General features: G+C 53.9%; 2 protein-coding genes across 2 annotated transcripts in view; both read right to left on the bottom strand.

Moving 5' to 3' along the window:
- Positions 1-22372, bottom strand: part of PPCDC (phosphopantothenoylcysteine decarboxylase) — a 357482-nt gene that overhangs the window by 248598 nt on the left and 86512 nt on the right. The window lies entirely within an intron of this gene.
- LMAN1L (lectin, mannose binding 1 like) lies at positions 627-13287 on the bottom strand. Its single transcript, XM_073011956.1, has 13 exons — positions 12876-13287; positions 9859-10013; positions 9636-9743; positions 9480-9538; positions 7368-7467; positions 6922-7042; positions 6090-6145; positions 5422-5554; positions 4904-5115; positions 3568-3653; positions 2606-2729; positions 1836-1963; positions 627-844 (listed from the first exon to the last, which is right to left on the bottom strand). Exons 1-13 carry the CDS (start codon positions 13087-13089, stop codon positions 715-717), a joined length of 1626 nt encoding a protein of 541 aa, XP_072868057.1. The 5' UTR covers positions 13090-13287; the 3' UTR covers positions 627-714.

Here is a 22372-nt window from a genome sequence, read left to right as displayed (position 1 = left end):
TTCCAACTTTCTCCTCTCCTGGGCCACTAATAACTGGAATTTCAGCTGGGAGATCCAGGTAGCAGCAAGGGGTAAAAACCCAGCCTTGGGCGCCCCTCATTCTCCCCACCCACCCAACTCACTGAACCCAGCAGCTGCCCAAAGAGCTTGACGCTGGTAAAGGGAGGGAGACCTGAGGGCGCGAGCGGGAATCCCACTTATGGTTCCGCGAGTTGGCCTCTCAGGGTTGCTCTGTCACGCGCCTCCCCTGCTGCCCCTGGAGCAGTTAGGAGTGGGGAGGGAGAGAGCTGCTCAATGATGCTGGCTGAGCTGGAGGGACTCAGGACGGACACTGCTCTCTGTTCTGGGTGAATTTGAGGACAGAATTATATACAGTCATGGCTCGCTTTTCCTCCATAGTCGAGGGTTCAAAGCCCGTGGGGTATCTGGTCTTTTGGAGGTTAAGCCAGGCCTTGGCCTCCTTGCCTGCTTGGAGCGCGCTCCTAGCCAGCTACTCAGAAGGGGTGGAAGCCTTCACAGAGATTAGGGTGAGGCTGGAAAGAAGACCAGCATATCACAGCATGGGGAGAGGGAAATCACCTTTAATAAGATGGGAGTGTGCTGAAAGCTCAGGTGTGGGTGGGAGCTGGGCACCCAGACGAAGAGGATGCTGATCAAGCACCCACCCCAGACACTGCCTGCTTCCCAGTGATGCAAAGCAGGCTCTGAGGTGGGTCAGGCAGGCATGCTGGCAGGGAGAGGCTGCCTCCTGAGAATCCCCGGGGCCCTGGGGGTGTGTGGTAGAGGACCCAGAGGAAGGCTGCCTGTGGACAGACACTCTTGCAGGCTCTCATTCAGCTCCTGCCTGCTGCGAGAGAAAAGGTTACAGGCTACTTGCATCTCTCCTTTATGGGCTTTTGAAAAACCAAGACTCTCGTGCTTGTCTTGCTACACTCACTGCACCACAACCTCCCCTGTTCTTGGACTTTCTGAGGCTCTTTGGCCTGCTGCATATGGTCCACGCTTTCCCCCGGGGCATGTAAGGTCTATCCTAGTGGCTCCAGGCTGATTGCCACCACTGCACTCCTGTGCATGTGCTGAAGCCTGTGAGCATTTCCACCTTGTGCTTTTTAAAGCTTAGCTCATTTTACTCCTCCTCCAGGACCATCCCAACCCACACGGACTCTTCTTGTCTTGAAATTCCACCAACAAAGATTGTCAGTCTCATTGCTGAGGCCCTTAGCACACCCCACATCTCTAAATGGTGCACGTTCATTCAGCAAACACACACCAAGCAAAACTAGTGACCTCCTCTCACTTTTTCAGATCTCTTTGCCCAGTTTCACAAAGGTCCTGCCCTTTGCTCCAACACTACTGAACTTGCCACTTTTTCTCTAAAATATTATGTTTTTCTCATACCTCCCTGCCTTTTCTCATGCTGTTTCCTCTGCCTCTATGCCTTTACCTATCTTGTCAGGGTGGAAAACTCCTAGTCACCTTAATGACCATATCAAATGTCCCTTCCAGGTTGATTCCCTAACCAAGGGGGGTCAAGTGTGTTCTGCATTCTTGTAGCCCCTCAGCTTCCTGACATCATGGCATTGACTACACAGGGTCAGTTAGACCTGTGTGCGTGAGCTCCATGAGAGCAGGACCCAGATGGGGCTGGGGGATGAGCAGGTGGTCAGTGGTGCTTGGTGAGAGAATGGGCCCTATCCTGCACTGTGCTCTTTGTGACTTGGGGACTGGACAGGTCCCCTCTGGACTGAAGTGTCCCCTCTCCTAAATCCAATGGCTATAGCTGAGAACCAGGAGATGCCAGTGCTGTGGGAAGTCCTACTCACGGAGTGGCCCACCTGAAGTGCACGTAGCTGAAGAAGCCTATAGTCTGAATGAGGAGGAAGAACAGGAAGATGCCAGGATGCAGGCACGAGGAGGCCCTTGGGGGCTGGCCAGGTGGGCGGGGGGCCTTGGCCGCTGCCTTCTGAAAGGGGAAAGTCTAAGGTCCTAGCTTAGTTTCTTACTCAAAAGGAGGGGGGGGACCTGGAATCTAGGCCATGTGCATGCTCCGTTTCCTTTCCCCAGGCTTGGGGTGTCCTGGCTCTCATCCAGGGAACTTAGAGAGGGGGCAGTGTACAAAGCTGCCTCCCCCACCCCAGCTCCCATGGCTGCATTTGTGGGAACAGCTGGGAAGGCCTGGGATCATCAGGGGGCCCAGGGCTCAAGAGAAGAGAAAGAAGTAGAGAGCCAAAGACAGGGTGAGCAGGGTGAGGGCGAGGGAACGAGGATGGGACAGGGCATGGGGAAGATCTGATTCCACCACTGGACTCTGAATGATCTTGGACACGGCCCACCCCATTTGGATTGAGGGGTGTCCAGGGCTCTGCTGGTGCTGAGTCTGTGGGACTCTCCAGAGAGCAGAGAGGGCAGAGAGAAGATGAGATGTGTGCTGGCATGTATGCACGCACATACAGACACTGACACAGGCACAGATGTGCTTGCCAGCAGTCCTGGGAGGGGAGGGCAAAGGCAGGATGGCTCGGGGCTGCCAAAGTGCTAGAAGAAGGGTGGCTGAGCCCAGACATCAGGGTTGGGGACCCCATGCTCCCCACTACTTCCCCCTCACCGCCGGGCCCTGAAGCTCCTTCTGCAGGAGGCCCAGGATGTGGTCCAGCTCTAAGAAATGATGCTCAGTGCCCACAGGCAGGTAGGAGACCCGGGCTTCTGCAGCCATGCGGACAGCTGCATCCCTAATCGGGGGTGGAAACCAAGTAAGATGACTCATTACCTCTTTTGCTTCCACGCAAATGGCCTAATCATTTCCCATCTCCCCAGGGGCAGCACATGGGTGAGGAACAGGTACCATCCATGGGGCCCCTTCTTGGGGACTGGTCTTTTCTCCTCCAACCTTCTTCCTAGATCCTGAGACTTTAGCTCAGATAAAGATCTCCCTAAAGCTATCTGTGTCAACCCCAGGCTCCCCGCCTCTGCCTTCCATCCTGGATTTAACTCCTTTCCTTCTTCTCATCTAGGTGCCTCTCCACCCCCAACCCTAGCCATCTAGCTCTGTGTGTACAGGGGGGCTTTAGGCTTCAGGTTGGGACGCATGCCTCCTCCACGGCATCCCCAGAACTCCCCCAACCCCCAGGGCTCCAGAGATCCAGCCTAGAGTGGGATAACAGGAAGCTAATGCGGGCACAAAACCAAGTCAGGGACTGCCTCCTCCAGCTGGTCTAGTCTTGGCTGTGCTCCCTCTCCAAGAGCCCCCATCAAAATGCCCCTCATCCCAGGAGCTGCCACTGAAGGAACGCTCAGATTTCTTAACCCTCCTGAGGGTGGCAGTGTCTGAGGCGGCCTTCATGATGGGCTTCTCCTGGAGAGAATTGCTTTTCAACAAGGACTTGCAAAACATTAAACTTGATTCAGTTAAATTCAAGTCAACTCAACAAACCTAACTCCACCCCCAGCCCTTCCAATTGACAGGCTGTGTGCTGGGCGCTCAGGAAATGATGGAAGGAATGAAGGGCTAATGGAGGAACTTCAGGCAGAGAAACAAGGTAGTGGAGGGGTCCCCACCGAGTCCCTTACCTCATCTGTTGCAGGGCCTGGAGCAGAGTCCTCTGTCCATGGAGCAGGGCATCGACCTTAGCAGAGTCCTGCAGGAGGGCCAGCCTCTTGTCTAGGGCCCAGGACACAGCCCCTCTCTTGTCAGAGCCCACCTTCCCAGGTTCACTGCAGCCTCTTCCTTCCAGAGGCCTTCCCAGATTACCAGGCCTTCCTTATTTGGACACACTGTGTTTCTCTGACCTCATCCACAGGGGCTTCCCGCATTCCCCCTCCACTCACACCCCTCTCCCCAGGGGTGGTTGTTTCCTCCCAACAGTGGCCACTTCAGGGTTTTCTCAAAATACCTCTCCCTTCTTATTTATTTGAGATGGAGTCTTGCTCTGTCGCCAGGCTGGAGTGCAGTGGCACAATCTCAGCTCACTGCTACCTCCGCCTCCCAGGTTCAAGCAATTCTTTGGCCTCAGCCTCCCAAGTAACGGGGACTACAGACGCATGCCACCACGCCCAGCTAATTTTTGTATAATTTTTGTATTTTTAGTAGAGACAGAGTTTCACCATGTTGGCCAGGATGGTCTCGATCTCTTGACCTCGTGATCCGCCCACCTTGGCCTCCCAAAGTGCTACGATTACAAGCGTGAGTCACCACGCCAGGCCAAAATACCTCTCCCTTCTAAAAGTGGTTCTGTCCCCTGAAGGAGGCAGAGGCCCAGCCCAGTCCTCTCTTTCCTGGTTCCCCCAGGGCACTATCCAAGCTGGGGCCAGTGCTGGTCAACACCCAGTGTTTGGGTCCCTGCCTTACTGAGTGGTGTCCAGGGCCTGAGGGTAGGATCAGAGAGGCCTGGCCCTGGAGTGTGAGTCCCCTCCCCTTTTCCCCACACTAGCAGCCCAGCCTAAGCTGCTCTGACACAAGATTAAAACCTCGAGCTGTCAGAGTCCAGCAAAGCCCGCAAGAGCTGCTGGCCTCCTCTGCCCAGTATCTAACACCTTGGCTGAGTTTAGCTCTCAGGCCCCCAGGCAGGGCATGACCCGAGGCATGACTCCCTAGGGGAGGAGCCAGATGGCAATGGAGATGAAATGAGGCTTCTGGTGCAACTGAGCATTAAGCAAGCCGTATGCAAATTGCATGTGAAGCTACATGCAAATTAGCACCTAGTCTATTTCTGTCATTCATCTACAGAGCCGAGTCCAAATATCTGGCATCTCCTCTCCCCAGCCCCAGCCTGAGCCCCAGCCCCGTGCGCATTTCGTTGTGCAGAGATGCCATCCCGCATGCTGCCGTACCCCATCCTGTGACCTGCAGCATTTCATCCCTGCCCTCCTTTCCCTCCAGGCCTTAGGGAGACTAGTTGCTTACTACAGTGCTTGCTCCTCTTTCAGGCCCGCAGGTGGAGCCTTGGATGCTTGTGGGGCTACTCACCCAGCCTCCATCAGGCCTGGCTTGGCCTGGGGGCCCCAGCTGCTTCTTCCATTGCCTCTCAGCCTGGGCCAGCTGCTCGGAGAGACCCCGCAGAGCCTGAAGGATCTGGCTGTGTCTGCCCAGCGTCTCCTCCAGGTCAAAGAGCCTTTCCCCTGGGAATTAGGGCAGAGCTGGGATGGGCAGCCAGCCACGGTGGCATAACACAGCCTATCTTATCTTTGGGGGGGCTTCTTGGAGGGGGTGCCAGAAGGTGTGGCTGCTGCCTCTAAGACCCTCTCCTGGAAAATGAGTCTGAGTGGTAAGGTGGGGATAGGACAGAACACTTGGGCCCAGGGCCTGCTTAGATATGGCCTCCTCAGGCCTCAGTTTCCCTTCAGATTGAAGGACTCCTGGTCATAAGGGTGGAGGATGCTGTGACACTCAGATGGGCGCCACCTGCCTGCTCTCTCAGTCCCTACCTTCTCCTTGAGCTTCAGAGCCTGACTCTGGAGTTACATCCGCCCTGGTGCCCAGGTCCAGCCTTGCCCGCAGCCCTTCCAGCTGCCTCACCAGACGGAGCTGCTCCATCTCCAGGAAGGGCTGAGGGGGAACCTGGGGGAGGAAGACAGAAAGTCAGGCCCCAAACCCATGGGAGATCCAGAGGTGAGGGGAGCCTTCCCACAGGCTTCCCCACGAGCCCAGTCTCCCTCCCTGGCCATCTGGCCCTGCAGTTTCCAGCCCTCTGAGTTCTGCCTTCACACAGATCCCCACCCTCTTCCCTCCCTGCTGTGGCCTCAGGCCTGTACATGCTGATCCGTGGCTCCTTTAAGCTCATCTCCTCCAGGCAGCCTTCCTTGACCCCCTGGCTGGTTGGGACCCCTCCTCTGTGCTCCCACAGCCCCCTGTGCCTTTTGAGACCTGGCACTGATCACTCTGAACTGTAATGTCACAGCCTGAGCCAGTCAGCCTGTGAGGCCTTGCAGACCGGGCCTGGCCCACAGCACTGCCCAGCACAAGGTCTGGCCTGAGCAGAGCTCAGAGGCCAGGTGGAGGTAAGGGCTGGAATGGCAGGTCTGAGGGCACCATGACATGGTCAAGGGCAGGGTCCCTGGGCTGCCATTCCCAGGTAGGCCAGGGCTGGCATCACCTCTGGGCTGGGCTCACTCAGGCTGAAAGTCAGGAAGGACAGGACATCATGATCATCTGGAAGGGGACAGATGAAGGAGAAGTAAGACCCCTCCACCCAGCAGCCCCCTGGCTCAGCCTCCACCTTCACTGCCATGATATCCCACTGAGGCAAGAGGGGTGACTTTGGGCCATCACCTGATGCTTGTCTTGCTCACTTCATAGGAAAGATGTGAGGGTTGACAGGTAGATGGGTGGGTGGTGAGGGCTGAACCTCACACTCAGTCAGAGGCAGGCCCCTGTGAGTGGCAGAACTGGATGATCCCAAAACATCCTGGGCTACAGCCATGGCAGTAAACCAAGTGACACCCTCAGGCCCCCAGAGCACAGTGGCTACTGGTAGTAGCAACTGTGTGGTGGCCACCTCTCCAGCATAGCTCTGACCATATCACTCTCCTCCTCAGAAACCAGACTAAGGTCCTGGCATTCTAAGGACTCCCACGCTCTGGTTTCCCTCGGCTTTCCCACTGTGGGATCCTCTGTGGACTCTCCATGGCATCACATCTCTTTGCTCCATTTTCCTAAATGTCCCTCCTTGCTGTCTGTCTTCCACTTGTCCCACAGCTCCCAGCTAGGGGCACTTATGGGGCCAGCACTGAAATCAAAGTTTCTCTTGTTTTATCCCATTTGAGACTTGCAAGTCTCAAGGCAGACGTGACTTCTCCCAAGGGTCGTGGAGGCCCAGGTCATGTGGTGAAGTGGCTGATGCCACCCCAGTGCACTTTAGAAGGTGTGCTCAGGGTGATTCATTCATCACTGCCCTTCTGCTCTTACCTGACCAGTGGGATCCTCACCTGCCAGGGTGCTGGTGGCTGCTGAGACCCCAAAGAAACCTCCAGGGACCAAAAGCAGGGGCCCCACATCCACACAGAACTCATCTGGATCACTGGGAGTGAGGCCGCTGTTCAAGGACACCTGAGGGACACAGAGGGAGTGAGCGGTAGGGGGTTGTCCCTACCTCTGACTCCCTGGCTCCCCTGGCCATAGGAGGGCAGATGGCCCTAGGGCTTGGTATCAGAATGGCATGGAGGTGACCAGCACTCCTGGTCTCATGTGAGCCCTTACATGTATGTGCTCTGGGTGAGTATTAGGATTCTGTGTAGGGATCCCCTGTGGATGTTGGCCCGTGTGTGCTAGGGGCCTCACGTAGTGTCACAGGCACTGGTATGTTGGGGCCATGGGCACGCACACACAGCAGCTCTGTAACTCAGAGCCCTGTCAGAAGCAGGAAGTGACTCACGCGCAGCCTCTGCCCCCAGTAGGTGATCCGTGCTCTGAAGGGGTGTGGCCGGTTCCGGAAGTCCCAGTGACAGGAGCCCAGCACTTGGCTGGCTCCATACCTGTGGGCAGTTTGTTCATTTGTTTGTTTTTGAGAAAGAGTCACACTCTGTTGCCCAGGCTGGGGTGCAATGGTACAGTTGTGGCTCATTGCAACCTCTGCCTGCTGGGCTTAAGTGATCCTCCCACCTCAGCCTCCCAAGTAGCTGAGACTACAGGAATGCACCACCACGCCTGGCTCATTTTTGTATTTTTAGTAGAGATGGGGTTTCACATTGTTGGTCAGGCTGGTCTCGAACTCCTGACCTCAAGTGATCCACCGTCTTGGCTCCCAAAGTGCTGGGATTGTAGGAGTGAGCCACCGCGCCTGGCCTTTGTGGGCAGTTGGAATCCAGCCAGGATATACAGGACTCAAGGCCTGGCCAGTGAGGGCAGTCCCAGAAGCCACTCTGCCCAGATCTGCTGTGCCACCTCCCTTTGCACTGGGTGAGCTGGCATGGGATAGGTACCTTGTCTAGCTTGAGTCTCCCTTCTTGTAGCCTGCTCCCTTGGCAGAAGAGAGAGGGGCAGGGGAAGCAAGCCCTGCCTGGCAGAGTGTTGGGACTTGGATTTACAGAAGGGACCAGGGGCCTCCCTGTGGCCTGTCCTCAAGGGGACAAAGGCCTGGACTAACAATGCAGTTTCTGCCCTCCATCCCTCCGACACACCTATCACCCTTGTCCTATCACCCGTCCCTCCCTCCTCCTCCTTCTCTCTCTTTTTTTTTTTTCTGAGATGGAGTCTTGCTCTGTTGCTCAGGCTGGAGTGCAGTGGCACAATCTCAGCTCACTGCAACCTTTGCCTCTTGGGTTCAAGTGGTTCTCCTGCCTCAGCCTCCCGAATAGCTGGGATTACAGGTGCTCGCCACCATACTCGGCTAAATTTTTTTTGTTTTTAGTAGAGACGGGGTTTCACCATGTTGGCCAGGCTGGTCTCAAACTCCTGACCTCAGGTGATTTGCCCGCCTCAGCCTCCCAAAGTGCTGGGATTATAGGCGTGAAATACTACGCCTGGCCCCTCCTTCCTTCTTCTCTTAAACTCCAAGTCCCCTGTGCCTCTGGCTTCCCCTTCCTCTCCCAGCTGACTCAGGACGGATGACCTGGACATGTCCTGGCAGCCAAGGACAATGTGACCAGGCTGCCTCCCTGACGGGTCGGCATGGCAGGCTCTGGGGAGTCAGGAGAAGAGTGTTAAACGCTGAGTGTCTCTGGACACCTCAGGCTACTCACAGCAGAGCGTCTGACAGTGCTGCCTTCCGCCAAGAGGGAGGCAGCACAGGGCAGGGGAGAAGCCAGCACCAGAGCAGCCACCTGGGTTTGTGCCCCGAGCTGTGTGACCTTGGGCAAGCCATCTCATGTCTCCAAACCCCAGTGTTGCCATCTCTAAAATGAGGATGGTAATTGGAACAACCTCATAACAATGTTATGAGGGTTAACTAAGACAGTAAACGAGAAGGACGTGGTGCTGGGCCTGGCATACAGTCAGCTCACTCCATAAATGCAGGCAATTACTCTAATTGTTATGATCCGAGAGAAGGTTGCTGAGAGACACTGACAAACCGGCCCAGCTACTGAGGAGGCATCGGGGCGGCTGGGGAGGGACAGAAGCCAAATCATCTGGGAAAGCGAAGGGACAGCTAAGCAGGGAAGAGCGGGGACCCTTCAGGAGTAAGTCTGGGCTCAAAGTTCAGCTCTGCCCACAGCACGTCCCTTCCCCTCTCTGGGGCTCAATGTCCTGACCTGTAAATGGGACGAATAACCCCCACTTATGGAGGGTATTGGAGATGGGATGAGATCATGGGAGTGAAGATACTCATCATAGGCCACAGCCTGTGTCATTTCACCTGGGGCTGTTGGGTTGCAGGCATCAAGCCCCATGGGTGTGGGCTTCGCCTGAGTGAGAGTCCAGCAAAGATGGCAGCTCTGGGAGGGTGGGCCCTCTGCTGGAGTAGGCTGGGGCAGGGGCTCGGATGGGGGGGATGGGCCCCTCCCAATGCAAAAATGGAGGTGAGGGGTCAGTCTAGACAGGCCCTTACCCAGGCTGCTCAGAGGGGATGTGCCCATTGCTGGCCAGCACACGGATGGCAGGACTGTTCTGCAGGGAGATGAGAAGCAGCCTGAGCTGCGGCCACGGCGGGAGGGGGAGGGTGTGGGCGGGCAGGGGCGCTGGCAGGCAGGAGACAACTACGCACCTGAGTATCCTCTGCCGAGGAGTCAAAGAAGATCCCGATGCCGTCCCATGAGGCCAGTCCCCCGAGGACAGAGCCTACATGGCCCCTGCCCTGGGTGTACCACACGGCCTGTAGGTCCCCAGCCCCTCAGCTCAGGGAACCGTGTGAGATACTGGGACCCCAGGGCTCATCACCTGCCTCCCTGACCCACCCTGCTCTGTCAGCTCTGGGAGAGGACACTCACCATGCCCTGGGCTCCCCGGCGCCCCAATCCCGTCACCCTCATCTGCACCTCTACTTCCCAGGCAGAGAAGAGGACAGAGGCCCTGCTCCACACGGCGCCACTCCGGTTCCTCATGGATGGTGTTAACCGCACTTCCTCCAGGCCCAGGATGGCATCTGTGGACCAGGGCAGTTCAAGCCCCAGGCCCCACTATACCCCAGTTCCCCCTTCACTCTCTCTCACCGGCCTGGGCTGGGCTCCCGGAAGAGGAAGAGACAACGCCAAGGCCTGCCATTAAATAACCAGGCAGCCAGGGAAGCAGGAGTCAGAGCCCAGCACAGCTGGAGGGGCCTTTGCCGGGGAGGGCAATGAATGCCAGCACTGTCCGCGTCGTCAGTGAAGCCTCACTGCAGTGTGTGTTGTCTGTTTTTATAAGACCCCATCTAACAGATGAGGAAACTGAGGCTCAGAAAAGTTAAGGAACTAAGTGGATTGGACGGAATTCAGCTCCCTATGACTCCTAAGTGCAAGCTTTTTCCACCACGAGAGAGATTTGTGTCTAACTCTTCCCATTTCTCAGATGAGGAAACTGAGGCCTTGTGACAAAAAAGGAAGTGCCTGAGACCACAGAACACAGGAGAGCACTTTAGGAGAAGTAACTGCAAGGAGGCCCAGGACTCTAGGCTGTGGCCAAATGAGGCCGGAGCTTCCTGGTGGACAGGACCTAGGGGCATTCCAAGGTGAGGAAAGCAGGAAAGCAAAATTGCGGAGGTGAGAACCGGCCTGCAGAATGGCGATGAAAGAGTGTAGGATGGAGTGTGTGTGTGAGAATTGTCACTGGCGGTGGTGGGGTGGGAAGGAAGGAGCCCTGCATGGTAGGACGGAGGAATGGGAGAGAAACTGAGGCAGTCTTGGCAAGAACTGGGGGCAGGGAACTCAGAGGCCCTACTCCAGCTCGCTCCCCACCCTCCAACCTGCCAGCCTGGAACCTGGCCCAGGGCCCAGACTCTGCCAGGACGTTCTGGAGGCTGCTAATCCAGCCTGTTTGCTCTATAAAGGCCAGGGATGGGGGTAGGGAGGCTCAGAGCTGCAAGGCCACAAGTCCCAGGGCCTCTGGAAGCTGTCACTGCCTCTGAAATCCTTGCAGGAGGCAAGGATTGCCCACTGTCTACTACGCTTTCAGCCTTACGAGGCCTGTGGGTGAGACCTTGCCCCAGACCATGGGCTCCTTCAGCCTGGCTCTACCCTGTGTCTCTGGGCTGGGCACAGAGGAGCATCAGGGTGAACCAATGAATGAATAGACAATGCACACATCACTGGGTGATCTTGGAGAAGGTGCTTCTGTTCCCTTACATGATCTGTGACACCCAGACTTGGCAAGGCCCAGAGCAGTGAGCGTTGTATAAGCTTGCCATCCTGGTCTTGAGGCAGAGGCCGGTATGGTGTTGTGAGAAACAGCCCACTTTTTTGTTACCTCCTGTGTCTTTATGAAAGAGGACTGGAAGAAACCCTACTGATAGGGCCTATCATCTTAAAGGGATATATTTTGGGCTGGGCGCAGTGGCTCACACCTATAATCCCAGCACTTTGGGAGGCCGAGGCGGGCGGATCATCTGAGGTCAGGAGTTGGAGACCAGCCTGGCCAACATGGTGAAACCCCGTCTCTACTGAAAATACAAAAATTAGCTGCGTGTGGTGGCACGCACCTGTAATCCCAGCTACTCAGGAGGCTGAGGCAGGATAATCACTTGAATCCGGGAGGTGGAGGTTGCGGTGAGCAGAGATCACACCATTGCACTCCAGCCTGGGCAACAAGAGTGAAATTCCATCTCAAAAAATAAATAAATAAATAAAAGGGATATTTTTTCCTGGCCTTAGTCAGGAATCATGCCATTTCTCAGAACTAACTTTTTTTTTTTTTTTTTTTTTTTTTTTTTTTTTTTTTGAGACAGAGTCTGGTTCTGTGGTGCCCAGGCTGGAGTGCAATGGCAGGATCTCGGGTTCAAGCAATTCTCCTGCCGCAGCCTCCCGAGGAGCTGGGACTACAGGTGCGTGTCACCACACCCAGCTAATTTTTGTACTTTTAGTAGAGACGGGGTTTCACCATTTTGACCAGGATGGTTTCGATCTCTTGACCTCTTGATCCACCTGCCTCGGCCTCCCAAAGTGCTGGGATTACAGGTGTGAGCCACTGTGCCCGGCCAAGAACTCACATCTTATAGACAGAAATCCACAGCTGATCTGCTTTCTATCTTTGCTTTGCCTGCTAAGAGGCTCAGAATTAAATTTATGGCCTAACTCTGAGGTGGACAGACCTCACAGCGTATGTTTTGGAAGCCATGCTCCTAGACTATTTCATGTTCCACTCTAATCCTCATTGTCCTTGCTCACTCCTAATGTAAGCAAGCTCCCTTCTATCTTGTAGTTTCATCATCACAAATCCTTTTTGGAACAAGATCTGGTAGAAGACACACTCTTTGTAGGTCCAGGTTTGGAAGTCCCTGAACACAAACCTATGGGCTAAGATGCTCTCATGCCTGCTTCCACCCACAACACACATACAGGGAAAGGCTGGTGCCCACTCGCCTGGAATGAGGATGCCTCCCTCCAGGTAGCCCCCAGTTCTCATGGCCAGCCACAGGCCTGCTGGGATGCAGCCAGGAGAGTGGAGGCTTGTGCTGGTCCACATTGCCTTCTGTGTGTCTGGGACTTAGTGTGTGAGCATGTGTCTGTGTGTCCACAGGTCAGAGAGACAGAGGAAGGGCAGGGGTCCAAGGAGAGGCAGAGGAGAAGAGAGAAGTTCTGGCGCAGGGAAGCAGAGAGGTAGAGGAGAAACAGCCTGGGCAGGGGTCGGGGGTGTTGAGGGGGTGGAGCAGGAGACAAGCCTGGGAGGGGTCCTGGGGTGCCTGGCACTGTCCCAGGCCCTACCCCACCCTGGACAGAGGATGGCTGTGACAGACCCACTCCCCACCAAGTCACAGCCCCTCCAGCACTTTGAGGGACCCTGGGCATGGCTGGTCCCCATCCCTGCCCCTCACCTCCATGATGGCTCCAGAAGGGTATTCCAGACCCAGGCAATGCCAACCTTGGGCCTTTGAAGCTGAGCTTGTATTCAAACCTGCGCAGAGGAGGACGCGCCGTCTCAGGACTGTGGGGTTCCAGGAGCAGGAGGAGAAGGCAGAACAAGGGACCTGGACCACTGACCACCGGCATTGTGAAGGCGCCTGATGTCTGGGCCCTGGGGTAGATCATAGCTGAGAGGCCGGGGAGGGGATCCTGGGATAGGGCCAGGCAGGGAGGAGCTGGGGACTGGCCAGGAGCTGGGTTTTGGCACTGTCCTCTCTCTCCCTCTCCAGCATCGACATCCTGTTCCTTCCAGGCCTGCTGTCAGGCCCCGCCCCTTCCTCACCTCCAGTCTGACGTGAGCAGCGGGACCCCTCCACAACCCGAGCTCTGCCCCTGCTCCTGACTCAGGCCGTCTTTCTATCTCCCCTCACATCCAGCAGCTGGATGTGGTGGAGGGAGGGGGGCACCCAGGGTTGGGCTCCACCCTTCAGCAGCCCTGGCCTCCCCTCCCAGTTAGGGAGACAGGCCTCCACATCCTGCCTGTGTCCCCCAGCATGGGTGGCACGTCTATCTGGACACCCATCCTTCTCTCCTCCCTGCCCCCTCTCTTCCTCTCCCTCATTCCCCCAGGCTCATCCTTCCAGGCAGCCTGGTTTCCTCAACAAATGCATTACATGAAAAAAAGAAAGGGAGTCTTTAGAGACAGCACAAAAACGCAACGTGCAGACCTTGTTTGGAGCCAAATTTTAACCCAACTGGGAAAACAAAAAAAAAGATATTGGGGAAATTTGAACAATGGATATTTTTGAACAATGAATATTTGACTATACTGAAGAATTGTTAAAAAATTTTAGGGCCAGGCACCGTGGCTCATGTCTGTAATCCTAGCACTTTGGGAACCCAAGGTGGATGGATCACCTGAGGTCAGGAATTTGAGACCAGCCTGGCCAACATGGTGAAACTCCGTCTCTACTAAAAAAAAAAAACAACAAAAAATTAGCCAGGCGTGGTGGTGCATGCCTGTAATCCCAGCTACTTGGGAGGCTGAGGCAGGAGAATCACTTGAACTCGGGAGGCAGAGGTTGCAGTGAGCGGAGATTGCTCCATTGCACTCCAGCCTGGGTGACAAGAGTGAAAATCCATCTAAAAAAAAAAAAAAATTAAGGACTAATATGGTATTGTGGTTATGCTTTTTATTTTTTATTGTATTTATTTATTTATTTATTTGAGACTGAGTCTTGCACTGTCGCCCAGGCTGGAGTGCAGTGGCGCAATCTGAGCTCACTGCAAGCTCCGCCTCCTGGGTTCACACCATTCTCCTGCTTCAGCCTCCCGAGTAGCTAGGACTACAGGCACCCGCCACCACGTCCGGCGAATTTTTTGTATTTTTTAGTAGAGACAGGGTTTCACCGTGTTAGCCAGGATGCTCTCAATCTCCTGACCTCGTGATCAGCCTGCCTCAGCCTCCCAAAGTGCTGAGATTACAGGCATGAGCCACCGTGCCTGGCCTTTTTTTTTTTTTTGATAGGTAGTGTCTTCCTATGTTACCCAGGATGGACTCAAACTCCTGGGTTCAAAGGATCCTCCTGCCTCCTGAATAGCTGGAAATAAAGGCATGAGCCACCACGCCTGGCTTGTGGTTATTTTATTATTATTATTTTTTTTTTTTTTTTGAAACAGAGTCTCGCTCTGTCACCCAGGCTGGAGTGCAGTGGCGCGATCTTAGCTCACTGCAAGCTCCGCCTCCCAGGTTCACACCATTCTCCTGCCTCAGCCTCCTGAGTAGCTGGGACTACAGGCACCCGCCACCACGCCCGGCTGATTTTTTGTATTTTTTTTTTTTTTAGTAGAGACGGGGTTTCACTGTGTTAGCCAGGATGGTCTCGATCTCCTGACCTCGTGATCCGCCCGTCTCGGCCTCCCAAAGTGCTGGGATTACAGGCATGAGCCACCGCACCCAGCCTGTGGTTATGTTTTTAAAGTGTTGTCTTTTGGAGAAACATACAAAAGCTTTACAGATGAATTGCTGTAATGTCGGGGATTTGCTTCAAAATATTCCAGGGCTTGTGGGGAGCAGGTGGGGTAGAGATGAGACAGAATTGACCTTGAGTTGGTAAGTGCTGAAGCTGGATGGCAGGATGCAGGGGTTTCTTATATCCTCTCTCTACTTTTATTATTTTTTTAAACAGGGTCTCACTGTCACCCAGACTGGAGTGCAATGGCAGGATCGTAGAGGAGCTAAGACTATAGGCATGCACTACTGTGCCTAGCTAGCTATTTGTTTTTTTGTTTTGTTTTGTTTTGTTTTGAGACAAATTCTCACTCTGTCGCCCAGGGTGGAGTGCAGTGGCGTGATAAAAGTTGGTTTTCCAGAATGACTCATTTGCCAAGAATTCTGGATAGCTGAAATTTTACTGTGCTTTGGAGGTTCCCAATAGGAGTCAGTGACTGAAGCTTTACAAATGGATTAAAATCAAAGTTGTGAAATGTTAAATGTGAAATGTTAGGACATGCTATAAGAAATCATTTCACAGGCCGGGTGCAGTGGCTTACACCTGTAATCCCAGCAATTTGGGAGGCCGAGACGGGCGGATCACGAGGTCAGGAGATCAAGACCATCCCGGCTAACCCGGTGAAACCCTGTCTCTACAAAAAATACAAAAAAACTAGCCGGGCGAAGTGGCGGGCGCCTGTAGTCCCAGCTACTCGGGAGGCTGAGGCAGGAGAATGGCGAGAACCCGGGAGGCGGAGCTTGCAATGAGCTGAGATCCGGCCACTGCACTCCAGCCCGGGCGACAGAGCAAGACTCCGTCTCAAAAAAAAAAAAAATAAATAAAATAAAAAAAGAAAAGAAAATAAAAGATACTATTTTGCAACACCAAGCCTTCACCTGCCTCCATCTGCTCCTCCTGCCTTTACAGCCACGCTGGTGGATAGGTGGTCCATTCTGTCCCCGCCTCCTCACTGGATCCTCAAGCCCCTGGCTTCCCGCTCCTGTCCCCACCACTCCATGGAAAACGCCCTTACAAAGGCATGAGCAGTGATGCCTGTTCTTTGGTCCTAGGAGACCCTTCTCAACCCAGTCTCTGCTACTTGAAATGCTGCTGACATACACCTTTTCTCCATGACCCCTCCTGCACCCTGAGTCCCCCCAAGGCCCACCTGCTTCTCCCCCTGCCCCTGGCTGCTCCCTTCACTACTCCTTTGCCAGCTGCTCTCCCTGCCTACCTGCATAAGCCTCAGGACTTGCTTCTCCCCAACCCCACACTCCCTGACCAAGCTCCTCCATGCCCTGACTTCAAGCACATCCCTGTGCGCACTCTCAAATCTACTTCTAGCCAGCCTCTCCTGGAAGACTTGAATGAATGTGTCTCTTTGCAGGGGATATCCCTGCTTGGATGTCACTAAGGCCCCCAGGAATTCCAAACTGAATTCCTCTTCTCCAGCCCCTTCATCTTCCTCCAGGCCTCAGGTCTCCCAGGCGGCACCACCCCCTTACACCAGAGTGGAACTGCTCCCATATCCTTCCCTCTGCCTCATCCCCACATCTAGCCGTAAGCAGGCTCTTGTATTTGTTCTTGCCATTCATACTGTGTTACCCGGTTCCTTAATCTTGTCAAGTCTTAGTTTTCTTATCTGTAAAATGGGAGCATTAATGGCATATACCTCCAAGAGTTGTTTGAAAAGTGACATGGAACGTAGGGCCTGGCAGACAGTGCTCAGCTCAGTAGGACAGCAGCTCCTTCATCCTCCTCTTCCCCACTACCTGCTGACTGCAGCCTCCTCACTCTCTCCCAGACTGCAGTGAGAAAGGTCTTTCTAAAATGCAGATCTGGGCCGGGTGCGGTGGCTCACGTCTGTAATCCCAGCACTTGGGAAGGCCAAGGCGGGTGGATCACCTGAGGTAGGAGTTCCAGACCAGTCTGACTAACATGATGAAATCCCATCTCTACTAAAAATACCAAATATGCATGATGGTGCATGCCTGTAATTCTAGCTACTTGGGAGGCTGAGGTAGGAGAATCACTTGAACCCGGGAGGCAGAGGTTGTAGTGAGTCGAGATTGTATCATTGCACTCCAGCCTGGGCAACAAGAGTGAAACTCTGTCTCAAATAAATAAATAAATAAATAAATAAATAAATAAATAAATAAATAAAAATACAGATCTGGGCCGGGCGCAGTGGCCCAAGCCTGTAATCTGAGCACTTTGGGAGGCCAAGACGGGCGGATCACGAGGCCAGGAGATCGAGACCATCCCGGCTAACCCGGTGAAACCCCGTCTCTACCAAAAAATACAAAAAACTAGCCAGGCGAGGTGGCCGGCGCCTGTAGTCCCAGCTACTCGGGAGGCTGAGGCAGGAGAATGGCCTAAACCCGGGAGGCGGAGCTTGCAGTGAGCTGAGATCCGGCCACTGCGCTCCAGCCTGGGCGACAGAGTGAGACTCCCTCTCAAAAAAATAAAAATACAAAAATACAAAAATACAAAAAACTAGCTGGGCGAGGTGGCGGGCGCCTGTAGTCCCAGCTACTTGGGAGGCTGAGGCAGGAGAATGGCATGAACCCGGGAGGCAGAGCTTGCAGTGAGCTGAGATCCGGCCACTGCACTCCAGCCTGGGTGACACAGCGAGACTCCATCTCAAAAAAAAAAAAAAAAAAAATACAGATCTGGCCACACCACACCTCTGTCCTAAGCCCTTCAATTGCTCCTGGCTATCTTCCCATAAAGTTGAGCACCTCATTGGGCCTACAGAGGCAGGTGAGGTCCAGGCCCCTGCTTTGGCTTTAGCCTCACTGGCTCCCAAGCCACACCCCTTGGCATCTGAGCCCCAGCAAGTTGGTCAGCTTGCTGTCGCACCTCACCACCTTTGACTGGGCAGTGCCCTTCCTTTGCCAGGAAGGCCCTTGCTGTCCCTGCCTGTTCTTTGAGTGTCTGAGAAGCCTCCCTGCACTTCCCACTGCCTCTGCCCCATTGGTGGAGTGCTGGTGGCAGGTATTCCCCCACTTTTCCAGCCGGCAGACTGAGTCCTGAGAAGGCTCCCCATCAGTTCACAAGCTCCTTAAGGGTAGGATCTATGTCTTGCTCATCTGTGATGAGCCGGTGGCCAGAGCAGAGAAGGGAGAGATGAGAGAAAAGAAAGAGGAAAAAACAAGTAGAAACAGAGAGAGAGGCTGGGTGCAATGGCTCACACCTATCTGAGGCGGGCAGATCACTTGAGGTCAGGAGTTCGAGACCAGCCTGGCCAATACGGCAAAACCCTCTCTCTACTAAAAATACAAAAATCAGCCAGGTGTGGTGGTAATCCCACCTGTAATCCCAGCTACTGGGGAGGCTGAGACACGAGAATCGCTTGAACCCCAGAGGCAGAGGTTGTACTGAGCCGAGATCATGCCACTGCATTCCAGCCTAGGTGACAAGAGCTAGACTCCATCTCAAAAAAAAAAAAGGAAAGATGAATGGGAACATCCAGCCACCTGGGCCTGCAACCCTCAGGGTCCCATTGGCTGAGCCCTGTCCTTTCACTCCTGTTTGTTTTATGCCTGGCCCATCTCTCTTGTGTTGCTTGGCTGGCCCCTGTTGTGACCCTATAGCCACGGGCTTCACTGTAGGTTTCTGAACCCTGGCTAGCTTGGACCAGCTGTGAGAGCTGATTGATGGAATCCCCATCCCCCGCTGTATTCAGCGAAGTCAGGTTGGTAGCTTGAAATTGACCACAGTGAGAGTATTAACTCCACGGATATCAGCAAATGCTATAAATCAGAGCTACCCCACCCAGCCCGTGTCCTAGATTTGGATATTAAACATTCACCAGTGCACCACTGCCTGAGTCTCTCTCCTCTGCACTTTCAGAGGGACTATCCCTCTCCCATCTCAGGCTGGTTCCCCCATGTTCTGGCTTCCCACCACCCACCCCCTGCTCTAAGGAAGGCTCTACCATCTATATACCACCCCTCCTGTCTATATCTCTTGCCTTACTCTCAGTACTCAGTACGATTTGAAGGTCAATGTCCTTCCCTTTGGCAGCCAAATTTGCTCAAGACTCTGCTGTCTTAAATCTACCAGCTGGGTGCGGTGGCTCATGCCTGTAATCCCAGCACTTTGGGAGGTCAAGAGATCAAGACCAGCCTGGCCAACATACTGAAACCCCGTCTCTACTAAAAATACAAAAATTAGCTGGGTGTGGTGGCGGGCACCTGTAGTCCCAGCTACTCGGGAGGCTGAGGCAGGAGAATCACTTGAACCTGGGAGGCAGAGGTTGCAGTGAGCTGAGATGGCAGCACTGCACTCCAGCCTAGGCGACAGATTAAGACTCCATCTCAAAAAAAAAAAAAAAAGAAAAGAAAAGAAAAAAACTAAATCTACCACATCCTTCTGTCACTCTTCCTCTCTCATCTCCATTACAACTTCATTTCCCAGACTGTCCACCTCTTGCGTTGCTCACACCCTTCTCTAGTCACTGTGGAATCATCCCTTACCAACACAGGTGTTGTGGCTAAACCCGAGGAGCAGTTTGACCGGGCACAGTGGCTCATGCCTGTAATCACAGCACTTTGGGAGGCCGAGGTGGATGAATCACTGAGGTCAGGAGTTCAAGACCAGCATGGCCAACATGGTGAAACCCTGTCTCTACTAAAAATGCAAAAATTAGCCAGGCGTGGCGGCGGGCACCTGTAATCCCAGTTACTCAGGAGGCTGAGGCAGGAGAATTGCTTGAATCCAGGAGGCGGAGGTTGCAATGAGCTGAGATTGTGCCAGTGCTCTCCAGCTTTGGCGACAGAGTGAGACTCCGTTTCATAAATAAATAAATAAAACAAAACCAAGTAGCAGACTCAGCCCCCATCTCTGTGCCTTCTGGGAGGTGGGGACCCCGGTGGCTTCCTCCTCTTGAAGTTCTTTTTCCTTGGCTTTTATGACATGGCACTTGTGTGGTCAACCTCCTCTTCTTGACCTTTTTTTTTTTTTTTTTTTTTGGAGATGCACTTTCGCTCTTGTTGCCCAGGCTGGAGTGCAGTGGCATGATCTCGGCTCACTGCAACTTCTGCCTCCCTGGTTCAAGCAATTCTCCTGCCTCAGTCTCCTGAGTAGGTGGGATTACAGGTGTGCCCCACCACCCATGGCTAATTTTATATTTTTAGTAGAGATGAGGTTTCACCGTGTTGGTCAGGCTGGTCTCTAACTCGTGACTTCAAGTGATCCACTGGCCTTGGCCTCCCGAAGTGTTGGGATTACAGGTGTGAGCCACCACGCCCGGCTTCTTTGCAGTTTCAAAGCTTCACTTAAAACTCAATGTGTGGCTGGGTGTGGTGGCTCACGCCTGTAATCCCAACACTTTGGGAGGCTGAGGCAGGAGGACCGTTTGAGCCCAGGAGTTCAAGGCTAGCCTCGACAACATAGGGAGACCTCGTCTCTACAAAAAATTTAAAAATGAGCCGATCATGGTGGCATGCACTTGTAGTCCCAGCTACTTGAGAGGCTGAGGCAGGAAGACTGCTTCAGCCTGGGAGGTCAAGGCTGTAGTGAGCTGTGTTTGCACCACTGGACTCTAGCCTGGGCGACAGAACGAGACCCTGTATCAAAATAACAAAAACCTTAATATGGTCTTAACAGAGCTCGTGATGCTCCCTCCTAAGCATGAGTCTCCCGTCCTCGCTCAGCGGATGCCCCCTGCTGCCCTCCCTGCATCCGTTCTGCTCAGTCAGGCCTTGCTGTGGCCCCTCCCTCTCCTCCACCCTCACACAGAATCCATAGCCAAGTTCGGTCAATTTTAGCTCTGGGGCTAAATCTCTCTGGAGACCGTCTCTTATCTGGACCAGTCCTCACTGTACTCCCTGAAACTCCTCTACCAGTAGCTAGGGTGGTTTCAAAAACACGTATCTGGGCCACGTGCAGTGGCTCACGCCTGTAATCCCAGCACTTTGGGAGGCTGAGGTGGTGGATCACTTGAGGTCAGGAGTTTGAGACCAGCCTGGGCAACACGGTGAAACCCCGTTTCCACTAAAAATACAAAAATTAGCCAGGCTGTGGTGGCGCATGCCTGTTGTAATCCCAGTAACTTGGGAGGCTGAGGTAGGACAATCGCTTGAATCCAGGAGATGGAGGTTGCAGTGAGCTGAGATGGCACCACTGCACTCCAGCCCGGGTGACAGAGTGAGACTTCATTTAAAAAAAAAAAAAAAAAGATTATCTGACATGTCACCCTCCTGATGAAACTTGTCGTTGGCTTCCCATTATTCTGTTTGATAAAAGCCAAGTCTTTGCCAGAGCCACAGTCTCACCTGTCAGGCCTGGCTGTTTGTACATCCTCACCCACCTTCTTGGAGATCTGACAAAGCTGCCCTCCCTCCAGTCTCAGCATCTCTTCCTGGAATGCTGCTAACTCCTGCCGTACAACCTGTTCATTCCACTTCAGATCTCAGCTTAAATGCTGCTTATTTCCAGAAGCCCTCCCTGATCTACAAAGATTCCCATGTTTTGTGTTCCTCATGTAGCACTTAAGTTTGTCACCGCCTATATGTGACTATTTGATTGTCTTCCCAACTGTGGACTCCACAGGGTGTGTTTTGCTTACTGATGAACCCCAGTCCTAGCAAACAGTAGGTATTCAAATATTTGTTGTTGAATGAATGGTGTAGTTTTAGAAAAATTAGTCTGGCAGTGTGCAGAGAAGATGGAGTGGAGGTGGCAAGGAGGCTGTTTCACTGGGCCAGGAGAGATCATGGTGGATGGAACTACAGCGGGGCTGAGGAACAGACACAAGGTAGACTTCAAAGTCAGATCTCCCTGGATTTCAGGTCCTGTTGGCTGGTAGAGGAAGCGTCAGGGCCACAACAGGACAAGGGGAACACCCCACTTGCCTGCCTCAGGGAATACATGAAGCCTCCTCACACCTTCAGAGGTTCTGTACTGACCACTGTGCCTGGACAACCTGAGTGAGGGGAGAAAATCTCATGGCTGGTCCACATTCCCTGTATGTGCCCTGATAAGGTGGGGTGGGGAGGGAGTCCCCCTGACTGCAAGGTGCCAAGATTTCCCCTCTGCCCTGCATCCTCAGCCCCTGCCAAATCTGGTATGACATAAGGCCTGGCACATGGCAGGGGTGGGGACAGGGCAAAGCTGTGACATCATGGGTAAAAGTGGAGAACCACCAGGAGCTTTCTTGTACCCCTCCGGGTCAGCATCTTCTCAGGCATGAGACACTTCTCTTCCTACCAGAGGAAGCCCACCGGGCCCACCATTGCTTTTTTTCTCTCTCGCACAGGGGGCTTGACTAGAATCCCGTTCCCTTCTGTGCAGGCCTGGGCTCCCTCCCATCCCTGGCTCTAGCCCTCCTTGTGCTGCAGGCTTGAACACCACACCAGGGGAGGCAGCTGGAACCCCCAGGCAGCATCCTGTGGACGGGGCTCCAGAGCTGGGCTCGGCGGTAGCTGGACAGTGGGGTGGGTGGTGAGCACTTCCCCGAGGGCAAACAC

This window comes from Chlorocebus sabaeus, chromosome 26, assembly GCF_047675955.1.
Source record: "Chlorocebus sabaeus isolate Y175 chromosome 26, mChlSab1.0.hap1, whole genome shotgun sequence".
NCBI lineage: Eukaryota > Metazoa > Chordata > Mammalia > Primates > Cercopithecidae > Chlorocebus > Chlorocebus sabaeus.
The sequence above is the reverse complement of the archived record's forward strand: the minus strand, read 5'-3'. Positions and strand labels throughout refer to the sequence as shown.